This window comes from Rhodotorula paludigena (genome assembly GCF_050403205.1).
Source record: "Rhodotorula paludigena JCM10292 DNA, Rt_paludigena_JCM10292v1_ctg22, whole genome shotgun sequence".
Taxonomy (NCBI): Eukaryota; Fungi; Basidiomycota; class Microbotryomycetes; order Sporidiobolales; family Sporidiobolaceae; genus Rhodotorula; species Rhodotorula paludigena.
Genome location: NW_027481436.1, coordinates 190,990 through 205,678, shown reverse-complemented (window position 1 = coordinate 205,678; position 14,689 = coordinate 190,990). Strand labels below are relative to the sequence as shown.

Genomic DNA, 14,689 nt, shown 5'->3' with positions numbered 1-14,689 from the left:
ACTGCAGGACTTAGCGGCACCGGGCCCTCGTCCGCCTCCTCCACGCTTATGCGATCTCGAGCTTCCGCCTGGCTGTTCTCGCTTCCATCAGCTCTGAACCTCTGTGCGCACCGTGTGCTCAGCAGCTCTGAAGAGCTCGAGGCCGCGCCGGTCGCCTTTTTCGGCCAGCAGAAGCGGGAAGAGCTGGCGAGGAGGCAGTTCGGCTTCAGGGGGCTCCAGAGCGATCTGCTGACAACTTGCTTCGGCTTGCCCTCGAGGGAAAGGCCGCGCGACATTTGGCGCGTCAGTTTCGGCTTCCGCGGCAGGCGCGGAGCTGCAGAGCGGCGTGCAGCGAATCGGCGAGGGCGAGAGCATTGCGCCCCTTCGGGCGACAACTCCCTTCGGTCATCGCTTTTTCGATGCCGCTCCCGCTCTCCCTCTCTCTTTTTCCTCTACGCTCCTTGCTCCTGCGCTTGCTAGCTCCTGCTTGCCCGCTTCCTTGCTCTTGCACGAGCTACCTCCGAACACAATGGCCGACCACGAAGCTCAGCAGCCCGCCGCCGAGAAGGACGACTTCGCTCGTCAGGCAGAGGCGATGAATGCCCCCCCTCCCCCCAAGTTCGTTATGGGCCTGCGTAGCATCGTCTACGGCGTCCTCGTCTTCCTCCTCTTCGGCCTCGGTGCGTTGCTATACACCTCGATCGTTCTCGACGAGTGCAAGTCGCTGACTATTCTCGGCCTTGCATGCCATAGCGGCTGGCGAGCTCGGCATCGTCTCCTGTGCGTCCCAGAGGTCCTGTCCAGCTGTTCTCAGCAGTACTGACGCGAGCTTCGGTTATAGATTTCCTCCAGACCTACGGAAACCTCTTCCACCCGGAGAACTACCCGTCCCCGTACGTCGGCTTGCTGTTGACCTTTACGGCCTGGTTTTGTCTCGGATGGTGAACAACGTCAAGGGAAGGGGGATGCACGTACTGACTCCGAGATCTGCCGCAGGATGTACATGCGCACTATCAACCTCAACGTCTTCAACTCGATCTTCACGCTCCTGATTGCGCTCTGCTCGGTCGTCTTCCCCCTCCTTTTCACGGCGTTCCTCCTCTTCGCCTCGTGCGTCATGTGGGCGACCGCGGGCGGTATCCTGGTCACTCGCACGCCCTTCACGGCCGGTTCGTGCAACGCCGACAATGCCAACTGGGAGCGCTTCGTCGACGACTGCAACATGTATGTTGCCAACTACGCCCTTTCGTGGACTCTCTGTGCGCTCGACCTTCTCTCCCTTCTTCCTCGGCTCTTTACTGACTTCTGACTTGCTTGTAGTCGCTCTCACCCTCATCCTCCTGGTCGCCATCGTTGCCGACGTCTTCATGACGAAGCACAAGCGCCACTACCTCCTCGGCCAGTAATCGACTCGCCGCACGTCGCCTACCTTCCTCGTCATACCTCACCTTCGCTTCAATCCTGTACATACTGCATCCTTGCACTCCACCGAACCCTCCAATCTAGGCTTGCCGTAGATGCGCACCGTATGGCGCCCTTAATGATATCCTTCCACCATCTGCTGGAGTTTGGACTTGCGTGTCGGGAGACAACAGGAAGCACACCACATTCGCGAGGAGTGGAAGCGTACCGACTCCGCCGCGAGGACACTATCGACCTTTCGGAGTGCGTCCTTAGGTGTGAGCGGTACAGAGCACCAGCGCAGTCGCGATCGAGGTCTATCGAGGTCACGTTCTTGTCGGCCTTGCACGGCCAACTTGACCTTCGTCGCTCGCGGCACCCTCGCTCGCACAGCCGCTGTTTCCGAAGGCCCTCCAGTGCTCGAATCAGACTCGAGCAACACACAAGCTCCGCTCGACAGGCCCACCCGCACTTCCGGCGTCACGCGCGACTCGTATCGACGACCCTCCTCCACTTCGAGGGTCCTGCCGACTTGATTGTCTGGACTCGCTCAGGGCGACCAGCTGAGCGATAGAAAGAGCTTGCACAGTCCGTCACGCTTCACACCAGCCTTCTCGAGCGCCAACTCGGTCGATGTGGCTCGTCCTGACTGTATGATTCTCGTCCATCCCGCAGAGCTCTCGCCCTCTGCAGCAGCGCAGCCGAGGAGTGCGGCACGCTGGAGCAGAACTGGACACGCAGTGAGTGAAGTTAGGCCCCGGCATGCTCCCAAAGGCTCTCACGACTCGGCACGGCTCGCTGGCCCCTTATCCACCTCGTCACCCGAACTATCGCTAATTTGCTTCGAATTGTCTGCAGCGCGTGTCGGACGGGGCCTGGCGTACATACCGAGCACCGTGGAAGCCGCCGCCCCGGTCACGACGGAAGGGAGCGATGGGAGCAGGTGCGTTTTGCAGGTCCTTCGCGCCTGGTTAGTGCTAATTTGTGGTTCCACAGGCGCACGAGCGTGAGCCACCACCCTCGCATGAGCCCCGACGCGCCTTCGCTGCACAGTGGGCGCTCGCCGTCGACCTACGCTCCGTCAACCTTGTCCTCAACGGGCACGCACAGCGACGAGCACGCTCAGCAGCCGCACGCCCCCAACTTCTTCAAGTCGATCCGCCGCGCCATCGTCAAAGCCGCGACTGCGACTGCTGAGCCGACTCATCACGAGGACAAGTCGAAGGGGCGGCAGCCGAGCAACCGGGTCGGTTCATCAAGTCGGGGAGCGGGCGTCGCGCCGAAACGTAGTTTGACCGCCGCCGAGGTTCCGCTCACAAGCGAGGCCATGTCAAAGCGCGCCGCCAGTGCTGCGCACCCAGCCCCGGCGGTGACAAGCTCGGGCGCCTTTGTCGCCGGCCCCTCGCGCGGCGGCTTCATCGTCCAGTCCCACGCGAAAGCGACGCCGACCGTCGCGACGACCAAGGGCGATTCCACCTCGCTCTCCGACCTCCCGCCTCTTGCTCTGCCGCCAAGCTCCGCCTCGAAACCGATCGACACTCTCCGCCCTTCGCTTGATCGTACCGTCACCGTCGAGGTCCTACAGCCTTCTCCCGGCAACACTGACGGACCCTCGCCGACTTCGGTACTCCCGCCGTCTGTCATCCTCTCTCGGCTCTCCGACCTCGCAAAACAGGACGTGCGGCCGGAAGCATACGCCCCGCTCATCCGCCTGCTCGCGCGGAGCATCCGCCTCTTCCCCTTCCCGCCTCCGGCTCTCGCAGCCTCAAATCTCTCTGAGGCTCTTGCAGCGCATCCCATGTCGCCCTCACGATCAACGCCAACGACGCGGCCCGCCCCGTCGCCTGCGCACGTCTACCTGTCGCAGTCGCACCACCTGGTCGAGCAGTCGCCGCCTGCTCTGCGCGCGGCCACGCTCGATCTGATGACCGCGTGCATCGAGGCGTCGCTCGAGGCGACGGGCGGGATGAAGGAGTCCGAGAAGGCGATCTTCTGGGACGAGGCGCGGCGTTGGGCGGACGAGGCTCGGATCGAGGTTGAGGACGGGCAGGGCGGGAAGCGCTGGGTTCTCGCAGACGCCGATCGCGAGGCACTCGTCGGCGTGCTGACGACGATGACTCGTGGTGGCCGCGACCTGTCGGACGTGCCCGGTCTTGTTGCCCTCCTCTGCACCTTCGTCACCGATTCGCTCCCCGTCCCTCGCCCGCCCTCCCCGCTTTTCGACCCAAACGTCGCCACTCCCTTCATTCGCACGGTTCCGCACAAGCCGTCACCGCATGCCAGCTCGCTCGCCCTCCTCACCGCGCTGCACAAGTTCTCAGCGCCGCATATCTTCACGGCTTCAACGCTCATGGCGCTCCGAGCAGCGCTTGAGGTGGCCAAGCTGCGCGAGGAGCAGGACCTCGGCGGACGCGATGGCGTACTCGATTTCCTCGGCGCAGTTGTGCGCTTCGGCGAGGTGACCGGCGGGCGCGACCGACGGCGGAGGGAGCAGCGCAACGGCAAGAAGCGCGCGGGCTCGCGCGACGCGAGCGTCGACCTGGGCGCCATCGACGACCCAGACGAGATTCTTCGCGAAGTCGTATCGACTGTCGCGCGCATGATCGGATGCGAAGGTCTGGTCAGTGTTGTCGAACTGCGCGAGGGCCAGACCCTGCGCGACGTGAAAACATCGGCGTCGAGCGGCGCAGTGAAGACTTCGACGCTGCCATCGCAGGCGCTCGATCTCATGCGCGACCTCATCCGCTCGCCTGCGAACCAGGCGACCAAGTCGCTGCGCTCGACGCTCGTTGCACCGCCGACCACCGCGGCAGGCGACTCGAGCTCGCGCCCACGCACGCCCGTCCTCCTCCTCGTCGGCTCGCTACGCTCCCTCCGCAAAGCCATGGCGGAGCACACGGCCGAGCTCGAAGCAACTATCGGCGAACCAGGCGCTCCCGGGCTCGGCGCTGGAGGCGGCATGACGGGCGAGTCGCGCTGGCCTTCGATGCTCTCGCTCGGCCTGCCATTCCTCTGGAACGGTATTCGGCGCGTCATGCAGTGGGAGAACGGTCCCGTCGACGCTGAGGTCCTCCGCCTCGTCGAGGAGCGCCTCGACGCTGCCGAGCGCATGGCCGCCCGTGCGCGTGACATAGCTGCCGCTGCGGTGGCCTCGCCGAGCACGCAGGGTGGCGGCACGGGCGGCGCAGGCCCGAGTGCGCCGCCCGGCAGCGGCGCAGCGCCCGCGAAGGAGATCGACGAGGTGCCCAAGGGCATCTCGTATGAGGAGTGGTCGATGGCGGTGGAGGTGCTCGACAAGGCCAAGGCCCACATCGGCCTGTGGGAGCAGCAGAACTTGCGGCAGTGGATCGTCTCGGAAGATGGTGCGTCACACTTCACGCCGCCTCATCCGCTTCCAACGTCTTCTCTGATCTCTTTTACCTTCGTAGTCGAGATCAACCCGGTCACACCGCGAGCTGAACACCCTCCGAACGGCGCCGAAGAACTCGGTACGGACACTCGCCTTCAATACTGAGTGCACCGCTAATCCCGCCATCCGCAGATTCGGACGAGGAGAACGAGCTCGCCGGACCCGACGCCGACCTGTTTATGCAGCGCCCAGGAGTCCTCGTCGCCTTCACTTCGCTGCTGCGCAAGGTCGTCAAGGCGTGGTGCAGCGGGCCGGACTTCACCGGTCCTGGCGACGCCGTCTTCCGCCTCCTCGTCTCGCTCGCGCCGCATCTGTCCGACTCGTACGCCCGCCTTACGCTCGATCAGTGCAGCACCGGCACTCTCTGCCTGCCGACGCATCCAGAATGGCTTGAGCGGACGCAGGAGCTCGTCAAGGCGTTCTACATCCCGCCCGCTCGCAACGGCGGTGCTGGCGGCGGTAGCTCTCGGTCACTGCGCCGTGGCGTCTCGACTGTCGTCCGCGCGCGCATCCTCCAGACCGTCGCATCGATCCACTCGCACGTCCGATACTTGCCTAGGCAACGGGAGGAGCTCGTCGACTCGGTGGTCATGCCCCTCATCGAAACGAGCCTCGAGCTCGAGACCGAGCCGCAAGTCGCCGAGGCGATGGTCGCGCTCATGACTGAGTGTGGCCGCGACGTGCTCGACGACGTCGACGACGATGCGGAAGGCCCGCTCGGCTTCTTCGACCGCCTCCGACTCTTGCTCGTCAAGATGGCGAAGTCGGCCGACCGCGCTCTGAATCGCCGACCTGTCTCGACACCGTCGACGCCCGCGAGCAAACGCGCATCGACCTTCGCGCCCCTCTCGCGCTACGGCAAAGAGGGCTCGCCCGGCTCGACCCGCTTCGCCGCAGCTGCTCCGGCCGTCCTCGACCTCAACGATCCGCCCGAGGTCTCGTCCGTCGCCGTCATGGGACTTATGTCGATCTTTCACCTGTGCCTCGAGCACTCGACGCCGGCTGCATCGGAGAAGGCTGTCGTCATCTATCGCGACCTGCTCAGCCTGTTCGCACCTTCGCACATGTCCCCTCCCGACTCCGCTCCTGAACCTGCGTCGATCTCGATCCGCACGCGGCTTCTCATCCTGCAATGGCTCGTCCGCATGCGCGCCGACGCCTCTCACCGCATTCACTGGATCGAGGACGTCGACATCACTGGCCCGGCAAAGGTTCTTGGTCGCCTCGCATCGAGCCTTTCGGGAGATGCGAACGGTGGAGTCGAGCAGGGTGCTCCGATCAGCGCACGCGCCTCGGACGAGGGACACGGCGAGGCGCCTCGCGGGCGAACTAGCCGGCAAGCTTCCTCGGCGCAGGACAGCTCGGCGCGATCGCGCAGCGCGAGTCGGCTGCGTCAGCTCGCCGGTGGCGACCCGAATCGCAGCCCTACGCGCAACAACTCGATTCGGCGCAACGTGGTCAATCCGGTCGCGGCGTCGCCGCCGCTCTGGACGATCCCGGAAAAGCTCCCGTTCGCATTCGGCACGGCAGTCTCCGGCATCGGCGCGCGTGCGCTCGCCTCCTTCGACCACAGCCGTATGCGCAACTGGACGGAGGAAGAAGACCCGGGCACGGGGCAGATGAAGGTCGTCGAGGCCGAGGAGACGCTGCCGCAGGCGGAGTGGGCGGTGGTGCTCCCGGTCTCGGAGTACCTTCGTGCGCTCAATCACGTCCTTCAGGTCGACCAGGAGTGGGAGCTCGTCTCGTACATCCTGTGTCACCTTCCCGAGCAGCTCAGCAACAAGCACTTCGCGTGCGGCCCTCGCTGCGCGCAGCAAATCCACGTCCTGCGCAAGTTCCTGTGCGACGGTCTGCGTGCTGGCGACCGAGGCGAGCGCATATTCCCGCTTTCGCTGCCGTCCGGCATCAAGCGCGCCGAGATCCACGCCGTCGCCTTCCAGTGCCTCACGGCGCTCATCGCGTATCGCTCGCTCTTCACCAAGCTGCACCAGGACGACATGGTCAACACGTTCATGTACGGCCTCGGCAACCCGCGCGACACCGCCAAGCCGTGCATCCACGCCCTCACGATCGCGACTTTCGAGCTACGCCCCTCGATGACAAAGCACCTCGCCGAGACGGTCCGGCACCTCCAGAAGATCATCTCGTCGGCCGAGCTCGGCGTGCACATCCTCGAGTTCATCGGCGGCGTCGGCCAGGTCCCGGCGCTCTATGCCAACTTTACCGACGTCGACTTCCAGACGGTCCTCGGCATCGCGCTCAAGTACATCCAGGCGCACAACGAGCGACTCGCGGATGGGCCTGTCGGCAACGAGGCGCAAGAAGGCATCGAGTACGCCTTCTCGCAGTACGTCTTCCTGCTCGCCTACTACAACATTGCCGTGTGGTTCCTCGCTCTCCGCCTCGCCGAACGCCCGAAGATCGTGCCGTTCCTCACGCGCCGACTCGTGCAAGCGAACGAGGGGCGCGCCGAGGTAGACGAGGCGACGGAGGTGTGCCTCGACATGATCGCCCGGTACGCCTACAGCAACGCCGACCCGCGTCCGCGTCCATCGGATTTCGACAAGCTTGTCACGGCAACGCCCGGCGCGGCAGCGCTTCCGCCGCCGAAGACGTGGATCGTCGGCAACGCGACGCTCACGATCCGCAAGCTGCATGCGCCCGCCTGGGTCGAAGTGACGGTGCGCCGCGCTTCGGGCGTCGTCCGCATGATGTGGGAGTTGCAGAACATCGCCATGACGACTTCGGCCCCGGAGAGCGACCTCATCGCTGCGCTCCTCCGCCACCGCGAGACGAGCGGACTCATGCACCAGCTCCCGTCAGTCGTGAGCGAGGCGCTCGCATCGCTCCCCGACCACGCTCCGCCGCCGCACCTCGGCTCTCGCGCACGCGCAGTGTCCTTTGCTGGCAGGCCCGCCACCGAGCAGCGCCCTCTCGACGCCCGGATCGAAGAGAACGCCGTCGTCGACGCGATGAACTCGGCCGCGCGCGACGTCGCGCAAGTCACGATCGAATCGGGTGCGCTCACGGTCGACCCGGGCTTCTTCGCCGTCCAGCTCTCGGCCTTCCCGCATGTCGACATGCGCGCACGTCCGTTGCTCGTCCCGAACGACCCAGCGTCCCAGCGCGGCGTCACGCTCCTCGACACGATCCCGATCGTCGACTTCCACAAAGTCGGCGTGCTGTACGCCGGGCGCGGCCAGACGAACGAGATCGACATTCTTGCCAACACACACGGCAGCAAGGCGTACGTCGAGTTCCTCACGGGCCTCGGCGATCTCGTTCGCCTCAAGGGCTCGCGCGAGGTCAATATCTACACCGGCGGTCTCGACCAGGACAACGACATCGACGGGCAGTGGACGTACTGCTGGGACGACGACATCTCGCAGATCGTCTTTCACGTCGCGACGCTCATGCCGACCAACCTCGAGACGGACCCGCAGTGCACGCTCAAGAAGCGGCACATCGGCAACGACTTTGTCAAGGTCATCTTCAACGATTCGGGCGGCGAGTTTGCGTTCGACACGCTCCCGGGCGACTTCAACTTCGTCCACATCGTCGTGCAGCCGCACACGCCGGCGGGCAATCCGTGGATCGGGCCGGGCATGTCGAACAACACCGAGTTCTTCAAGGTCTCGATGCAGTGCCGCCCGGGCATGCCCGAGATTGGTCCGCTCGGCACGTTCAAGATGGTGACGGGCTCGTCGCTCCCGCACGTTGTGCGCCAGCTCGCGCTCCACTCGAACATCTTCGCCCAGATCTTCCTCGCATCGGTCGGGTTCGAGACGGCGCGCCCGGCGGGCGTGAGCGGGCAGACGCACAAGATTGAGTACTCGAGCAACTGGCGCAAGCGGCTGCAGCAGATCAAGACGCTCAAGAAGCGCATCCTCGATGCTCAGCAGCAGACCGCAGCTGGCGCAGGCTCGCCCGCCACGCCGAACGGTCAGCCGGGCTCTGCGGCTGGCGGTGCTCCTGCGCCGCCCGCTCAGCCGTTCGATCTCGACCAAGCCGAAGCCGCTCGCCTCTTCACCGCCTGGACGTGATCTCGTGCGTAGTGCTCCGTTCCCTGTCTCCTCTGAGTACGGTCGACTGACTTTCCCTCATGGTCGCGCAGCTCGCTCTGTCTCGGCTACGCCACTTTTCTTCGCTTCGCGTCGACTGCACAAAATATTCGACCCTGCTCGAACGCACCCCCTCCTTTCCTCCCTCGCCTTCTTGTCAGACCACTAGCTCTCGCATGTCCTCTTGTCGCAATGCACATGTTGTCGTCTTCGATGGCTCGTCGTCAACGTTCAACAGATCGAGCGGTGCGCGACTAGAGCATCGGGCGCGACGTGGCGGAAAGTTGGCAAGTTGCAAAGGGGAGTATCAACAGGCAGATGGACGGCTCATCGTTCAACGGACAGGTAAGCAGGCGAACAGACACTCGAACCACGCGGCTCCTCCCCTCCCCTCTCCCTCTCACCCTCGCGTCGGATCAGCAAGCTACCGCTTCCCGAGCGGCTTGAGCCCGACGGCCTTGCGATCCGAGTCCGAGTAGACGTCGCCGAGGTAGCGCCGCCACTTTGCGAGGTCGCCCGGCGGGCCCGAGAAGCGGAAGTGGATCCGCTTGAGGTCGTCGAAGCCTGCACGCGAAGGACGGGGAGCGGGTGTCAGCCTTATTGAGCACATGGGGCAGGAGGAAGGAGTGTAGAGAAGGTAGAGGGAGAATGCACCCTCGGCGAGTGTCGGCGCCGCAAAGTTCTGGCGGTAGCGCGTAAACGCCGCCATTGGCAGCACGTCGCGCCTCGCCGTCGCGCCCGCGCCTGCGCCCGCTGCAATCGTCGTATCCGCAAGCGCGCGATAGACCGAGTTGTGCATCGCAAGCTCGACGGGCGCCGTAAAGTGGAAGCACCGCACGCGGACCTTCTTACCGCCCGCCGCCGCCTGGCCCGCGTTGAGCGCGCGGACGAGCTCGAGGTATGCTGCGCGCGTGTCGACGGCCGGACTCGTGTTGTCGACGACGCACGAGCGTGGCGGAGTCGATGTGAGGCACTCGCGCACGAGCGCGAGGCAGCGGTCGCGCGTGCGGAGCGTGTCCTGGTTCTGATCGCGGTTGGGACTGGTGTCAGCGACGACCGAGAATGTTGGGCGCAAAGGGAGGCGGAGGAAGGAGACGCACGACATGCACGTAGCCCTTTGGCGCAAAGTGCTCGCGGTAGAAGCTCGTCTTGCCCGAGCCGGGGAAGCCGACAAAGATGACGACTTCGGGCGCGGGCGCCTCGTCAAACTCGCTCAGCCTGCGCGGGAGGAGCGGGGGCGAGCACGGCGAGTAGAGCGGGACTGTTGCGGATCGGTCCAGCTTGGGTCAGCATGCATCTCGGTCTGCGATTGGGCAGAGTGAGACGCACCCGAGTGGTCGTGAGTCTTCGGATCCCAGCCCTTCAGCGTGAAGTTATTGCCGACGGGCTTGCCGAGAAAGAACTCCTCGGGCGTGAAGAACTTGAGCCCGCAATTCATGGCGAACTCTGCTCGCGCAACACTCCGTCAGTTCGGCATTTGCAACAGATTCGAGGAAAGGAGAATAGCTTACTGCGATCGGTGTCGTTCCAGTCAGCGGGCCTTCCGGCCGCATCGCCGACGACGAAACTCGCATCGTAGTCTGCAGACGGCAAGTCCAGTCAGCTTGCGCGCGCGCGCGCGACGGCGAGAGATGCTGGAGTGACGCACCGACGACTCCGCCGTTGAACTGGTGGACGAACGCGTCCCACATCCCGGGCGCAGGCTTGCGGAACTCGTTGAAGTCGAACGCGGCGAACGCGCGGAAAGGGATCTCGAGCGCGTTGGCGAGCAGGGGGAGCTTCTTGCGGAAGTGGCTGAGCTTTACGGCGTTGACGCCCTGGTTCGAGAAGAGGACGATCGCGTGGCTATGCTCGATTGAGGTTCAGGTGACGCGGAACAGGGTTAGCGGGCGGCCGGTTGGGGAGGGAGAAGGGCGTGAGCGCCACGCACCCGTCGGCGTGGAGCTCGCGGAGCTTGGGGATGACCTTGGGATTGAGCCAGGCAAAGTCGTTCGCGTCCGAGGGGAACTTGTTGCCCGACTTGGTCTTGATGAGGGTGCCGTCGATGTCTGCGGCCGTCTCTGCTCGTCAACGAACGGCTCTGGAGGTACCGCAGTAGCGGGACGCACCGAATGCAGCAACCTTGGCGCTGATGGAGGGCTCGCCGTGGACGAAATGGCCGCAGCCCTTGCCCGTGCCGAGGTTCTTCTGCCACGAGCCCTTCGAGGCGCGCTGCGAGGGCGCCTGGAAGATGGAAGCGATCTTCTGCTGGTTCGCCGGCGGCTTTGTGGCCTTGACTGGGCTCACGCGGGCGAGAGCGGGCGCGTCGTCGAGCGTGAGGTCGACATCGGGCGAGAGACGCTGGCGCTTGGCCGGACCTGTGGGGGCGTAAGTGTGAGTCTGCGAGCGGGCAGCGCTGATGCAACTGTTGTGCGCACGCTCTTGCATCGTCGCTGTGAAGTCGAGTCGACGCGGAGGAACGAGCGAGGACGAGGAGGACGAAGGACGCGACTCTGACTGCGTCGACGTCGCGTGCTTGCACTGCGAGCGAGTACGAGCGGTAGAGCCGCGTACAAGAATGCCCACGGTCACCGTGTTCCACCCAGAGCAGCCCGCGACCCGCTCTCCGCTCCCCGCCACCACCTCCGCCTCGTCTCGGTCGCCCCACTTTGCCAAACCCGCGCGCACCCTCAAGCAGGCGACGCTCAGCTCGCTCGCAGAACCCTACGCCCGCCCTCCCTCGCGCAAGCTCGCCCCCGCCTCTCCGGCTGGGTCGCCCTTCGTCCTTGACCGCGAGCCCCCTCCTTTCCCTCGCACGCCCGCTGCTCGCGCCGCCTTCCGTCGGCACCTGCACGACGAGCGCTACTGCCACAAGCCCGCGGCCAAGATCACCCCGTTCCAGTGGCGCGTGCGTCTCCTCCCGCTGCACCCTTGCCGGGATCTGACTTGGAATGTCAACCTCACCGCGTTGACATCCGCTCTCTCCCTTCTGTCTGGCTCTCTGTCTCCACTGCGTCCCTCCGATCGACATGCAGGTCTACGACACGCTCCTGACCATCCCCTCCGGCCGCCTCACGACCTACGGCCAGCTCGCCGCGCTCCTCTCGTCCTCGCCGCGCGGCGTCGGCGCCGCGCTGCGCAACAACCCCTTCGCGCCGTTCGTCCCGTGCCACCGCGTCATCGCGAGCACGCTCTACATCGGCGGGTTTGGCGGCGAGTGGGTCAAGGCGGGCAAAGGCCAAGGAGGGCGCAAGGAGGGCGAGGCGGACGAGGGGCGCAGGACGGCGGAGAAGATCGAGCTACTCAGGAGGGAGGGCGTCCTTTTCGACTCGAAGGGGTACTTGCGCGATAAGTCAAGACTGTGGGACGGCAAGGAAAAGGTGGACGTCGTCGAGGTCATTACGCTCAACGACGAGTCGTGACACGAGGCGCGCTCTTGTACATCTCTCTCTTCTCTTCTATCCCGCTCTGTCGTAGTCTCGTGCAGTCTGTTGTTTGTCTGTCTTGTCTCGACGCGTTTTCGCTCCTTTCGTTGCGAGTTGCAAACTCGCCGGCTCGCAGCGCTACGCATCCCATTCAGAGCTCCGCCTTGCCCTCTATTTCCTGGACCGTCCCGTCGCTCCCCCTCCTTCCCTCGCCCTCTCCTCGCACATAGTCCCGCTCGTGCCGCCCCCAATACTCGACGCCAATCTTGCGAATGACGAGCCATGCAGGGAGGAGCGCGACGGCCCAGAGACCCATGTTGATGGATGCGCCGCCAATGGTCGAGAAGGCGTGGAGCGAGTTGAGGCCGTACGAGACGGCTTGCGCCTGTGTCGGGCGTGGCAGGATCGCTCAAATCAGCACTTTGTATCGCAAAACGGAGAGGACGGGACGCACCGCCGACTCTGTCGCGCGCAGTAACCCGCCGATGCGCACAATGTCGGCCGGCTCGCTGACGAGCGCGCCGCAGACAAAGTACAAGAACATGTACTGCATCTGGAACCCGGCCGCGATGGCGAGGTAGCACGCGAACGCGCGCCCAAAGCCCGCGTCACCCCAGTCGTAGACGGTCGTCGGGTGTGCGTGGAAGAAGGCGTTGAGGATGACGGACCAGGTCCACCATGCGCCTTGGAGGGTGAGCGCGAGGGCGAAAGCGGCGCGTGCACGCGTCGCGAGCGGCGAGCGCTTGGCGTCGAGGAGGAGCGCAAAGAGGTTGCCTGCGAGGATGCAGACGATGGCGGAGAGGAACGACCCGAGTGCGCGTGCGCGGACGGAGAAATGCAGGGTGAGGTAGGTGCTGTTGAATGATTCGGAGAAGACGGCTTGCGCGATGAGCGGAACGATGAGGAGGAACTGGAGAGCGTTCAGCGTCAGCTGCAGCGACCGCGGTCGAGGCGTGCGAAAGCGCACCCGCTTGGTGAAGAACAGCTTGGCCGTCTCCTTGAGCTCGACAAGCAGCGGGTTGTCAATCAGCAGGTTGACCTTTTGCCCGTCGGTGCGCTGCACCTTGCTCGGCGGCGGGAGGAAGAACGCTGTGAAAGGCCCGGCAGCCTGCAGCGCGATAAAGACGATATACACCTTGGGGTCCACCGAGCCGGCCGTACTGCGCTGCGCGTTGAGGCCGAGGTTGATTGCGCCGCCGAGGATTTGCCCGCCGACGCGGAAGCTGAGCCACCAGCCAAGGAATTTGCCCTGGTTGTACACCTCCGGGTAGGACATAGCCACGGCCGCTTCGATGGCCTGTGTCAAGGAAGCCGTCAGCAGGAATATGGGGAGGGTGCGCGACCACCCGCGAGTGAATAAAAAGCGCACCCAAAACGTGCCTGCGCTCAATCCGCACAATGCCGCACCAAGCAGGAGGAACCACTCGTTGCCGAAGCGGTTATTGCAGTACAGACCGCTGCAGAAGGAGAACGTTGATGCATGCTCATGACCATTCGTCTGGAAGTTTGCGTACGCTGCGTAGGGTGCGTAACCAGCCGCGCCGAAGAAGAGGGTCCAGCGGACGCCAATCACGCGGACCAGAGCAGAGGTCAAAAAGGCGGTGACAACCATGAGGCCGAAGGTGAGGGCATTCGAAGCTGCGCGGGTCCAAAGTTCAGCCTGATGTACTGAAAAGGAGAGCACGAAGGAGACCGCACCGTTGACGAGGAAAGGTGTCGCCTGTCCCCCGGCTCCCAGCGAATTCATTGCGCCCCAGATGCCCGGAGCGCAGAAGTTGCAGATGCCCAGAGCAAGCGCAGCCCACCAAGTTGAGCGGTACCACACGCGCTTCACCGGTGTCAGCGGCGTGGGAGCCGCCTCGAGCAAGCTGGACGACTTGGACTCGGACATTCGAGCGCTTTCGAGCAGTATCAAGTGAAGCAAAGAGTCAAGCAGGGTCGTACATCCAGTAGGGCGACTTATGGCGAGATCGCCGCCATCACGCGGGTGCGAGCCAGCAAGGCGAGCTCGTCTCGCAGGACATGCGCATATCCATATCGAGACAGGAGCACGCCTTGCGTCAGATGGCAGAGGAATGCACGCCAGATCCTGATTGCGCTTGCGCACGCCACTCGACACGACTATTACGCGTGCAGATCCGTTTAAATGGCGCAAGAGCGGAGCACGTCAAGCAAGGGTGTGCGCGAGACGCGTGGCCGCAGCTTGGCCGCAGCAGTACTTTTCGACAGTCTGACACAAGTCTGGCAGCGCCCGTAGCGGCCCTTGCCGGCGCCACAGCAAAAGCCAGTGAGCAGCGGGAGAGAGAGCGCGAGCGAGGCGACGAAGGTTCAGAAACAAGATCGTCTTCCAGCGCTCGCGGTACTGCGAGTAGCTCTCACATTATAGCCTGCCCGAGACAGAGTCGCTCCAGCCCCGCAGAGCGCGAGAAGAAGAG

General features: G+C 64.5%; 5 protein-coding genes across 5 annotated transcripts; 3 read left to right on the top strand and 2 right to left on the bottom strand.

Annotated features, from left to right (window-relative positions):
* Positions 1–508: 508 nt before the first annotated feature.
* Positions 509–1,385, top strand: JCM10292_004045 (uncharacterized protein; the record flags this gene model as incomplete). The annotated part of the gene is made up of 5 exons (XM_076649238.1): positions 509–659; positions 733–759; positions 821–872; positions 976–1,238; positions 1,300–1,385. The coding sequence occupies 5 exons, from the start codon at positions 509–511 to the stop codon at positions 1,383–1,385; spliced, it is 579 nt and encodes a 192-aa protein (XP_076505248.1).
* A 1,019-nt stretch (positions 1,386–2,404) lies between these two features.
* JCM10292_004044 (uncharacterized protein) lies at positions 2,405–8,832 on the top strand (the record flags this gene model as incomplete). The annotated part of the gene is made up of 3 exons (XM_076649237.1): positions 2,405–4,742; positions 4,809–4,868; positions 4,922–8,832. 3 exons carry the CDS (start codon positions 2,405–2,407, stop codon positions 8,830–8,832), a joined length of 6,309 nt encoding a protein of 2,102 aa, XP_076505247.1.
* Positions 8,833–9,274: 442 nt separating this feature from the next.
* Positions 9,275–11,277, bottom strand: JCM10292_004043 (uncharacterized protein; the record flags this gene model as incomplete). Its single annotated transcript, XM_076649236.1, has 9 exons — positions 9,275–9,414; positions 9,505–9,874; positions 9,951–10,111; positions 10,180–10,296; positions 10,362–10,430; positions 10,499–10,695; positions 10,781–10,898; positions 10,959–11,207; positions 11,268–11,277. 9 exons carry the CDS (start codon positions 11,275–11,277, stop codon positions 9,275–9,277), a joined length of 1,431 nt encoding a protein of 476 aa, XP_076505246.1.
* Positions 11,278–11,407: 130 nt separating this feature from the next.
* MGT1 (methylated-DNA--protein-cysteine methyltransferase) lies at positions 11,408–12,251 on the top strand (the record flags this gene model as incomplete). Its single annotated transcript, XM_076649235.1, has 2 exons — positions 11,408–11,737; positions 11,865–12,251. 2 exons carry the CDS (start codon positions 11,408–11,410, stop codon positions 12,249–12,251), a joined length of 717 nt encoding a protein of 238 aa, XP_076505245.1.
* A 154-nt stretch (positions 12,252–12,405) lies between these two features.
* On the bottom strand, positions 12,406–14,145 carry JCM10292_004041 (uncharacterized protein; the record flags this gene model as incomplete). The annotated part of the gene is made up of 6 exons (XM_076649234.1): positions 12,406–12,639; positions 12,709–13,164; positions 13,222–13,551; positions 13,624–13,711; positions 13,769–13,892; positions 13,953–14,145. 6 exons carry the CDS (start codon positions 14,143–14,145, stop codon positions 12,406–12,408), a joined length of 1,425 nt encoding a protein of 474 aa, XP_076505244.1.
* Positions 14,146–14,689: the final 544 nt, after the last annotated feature.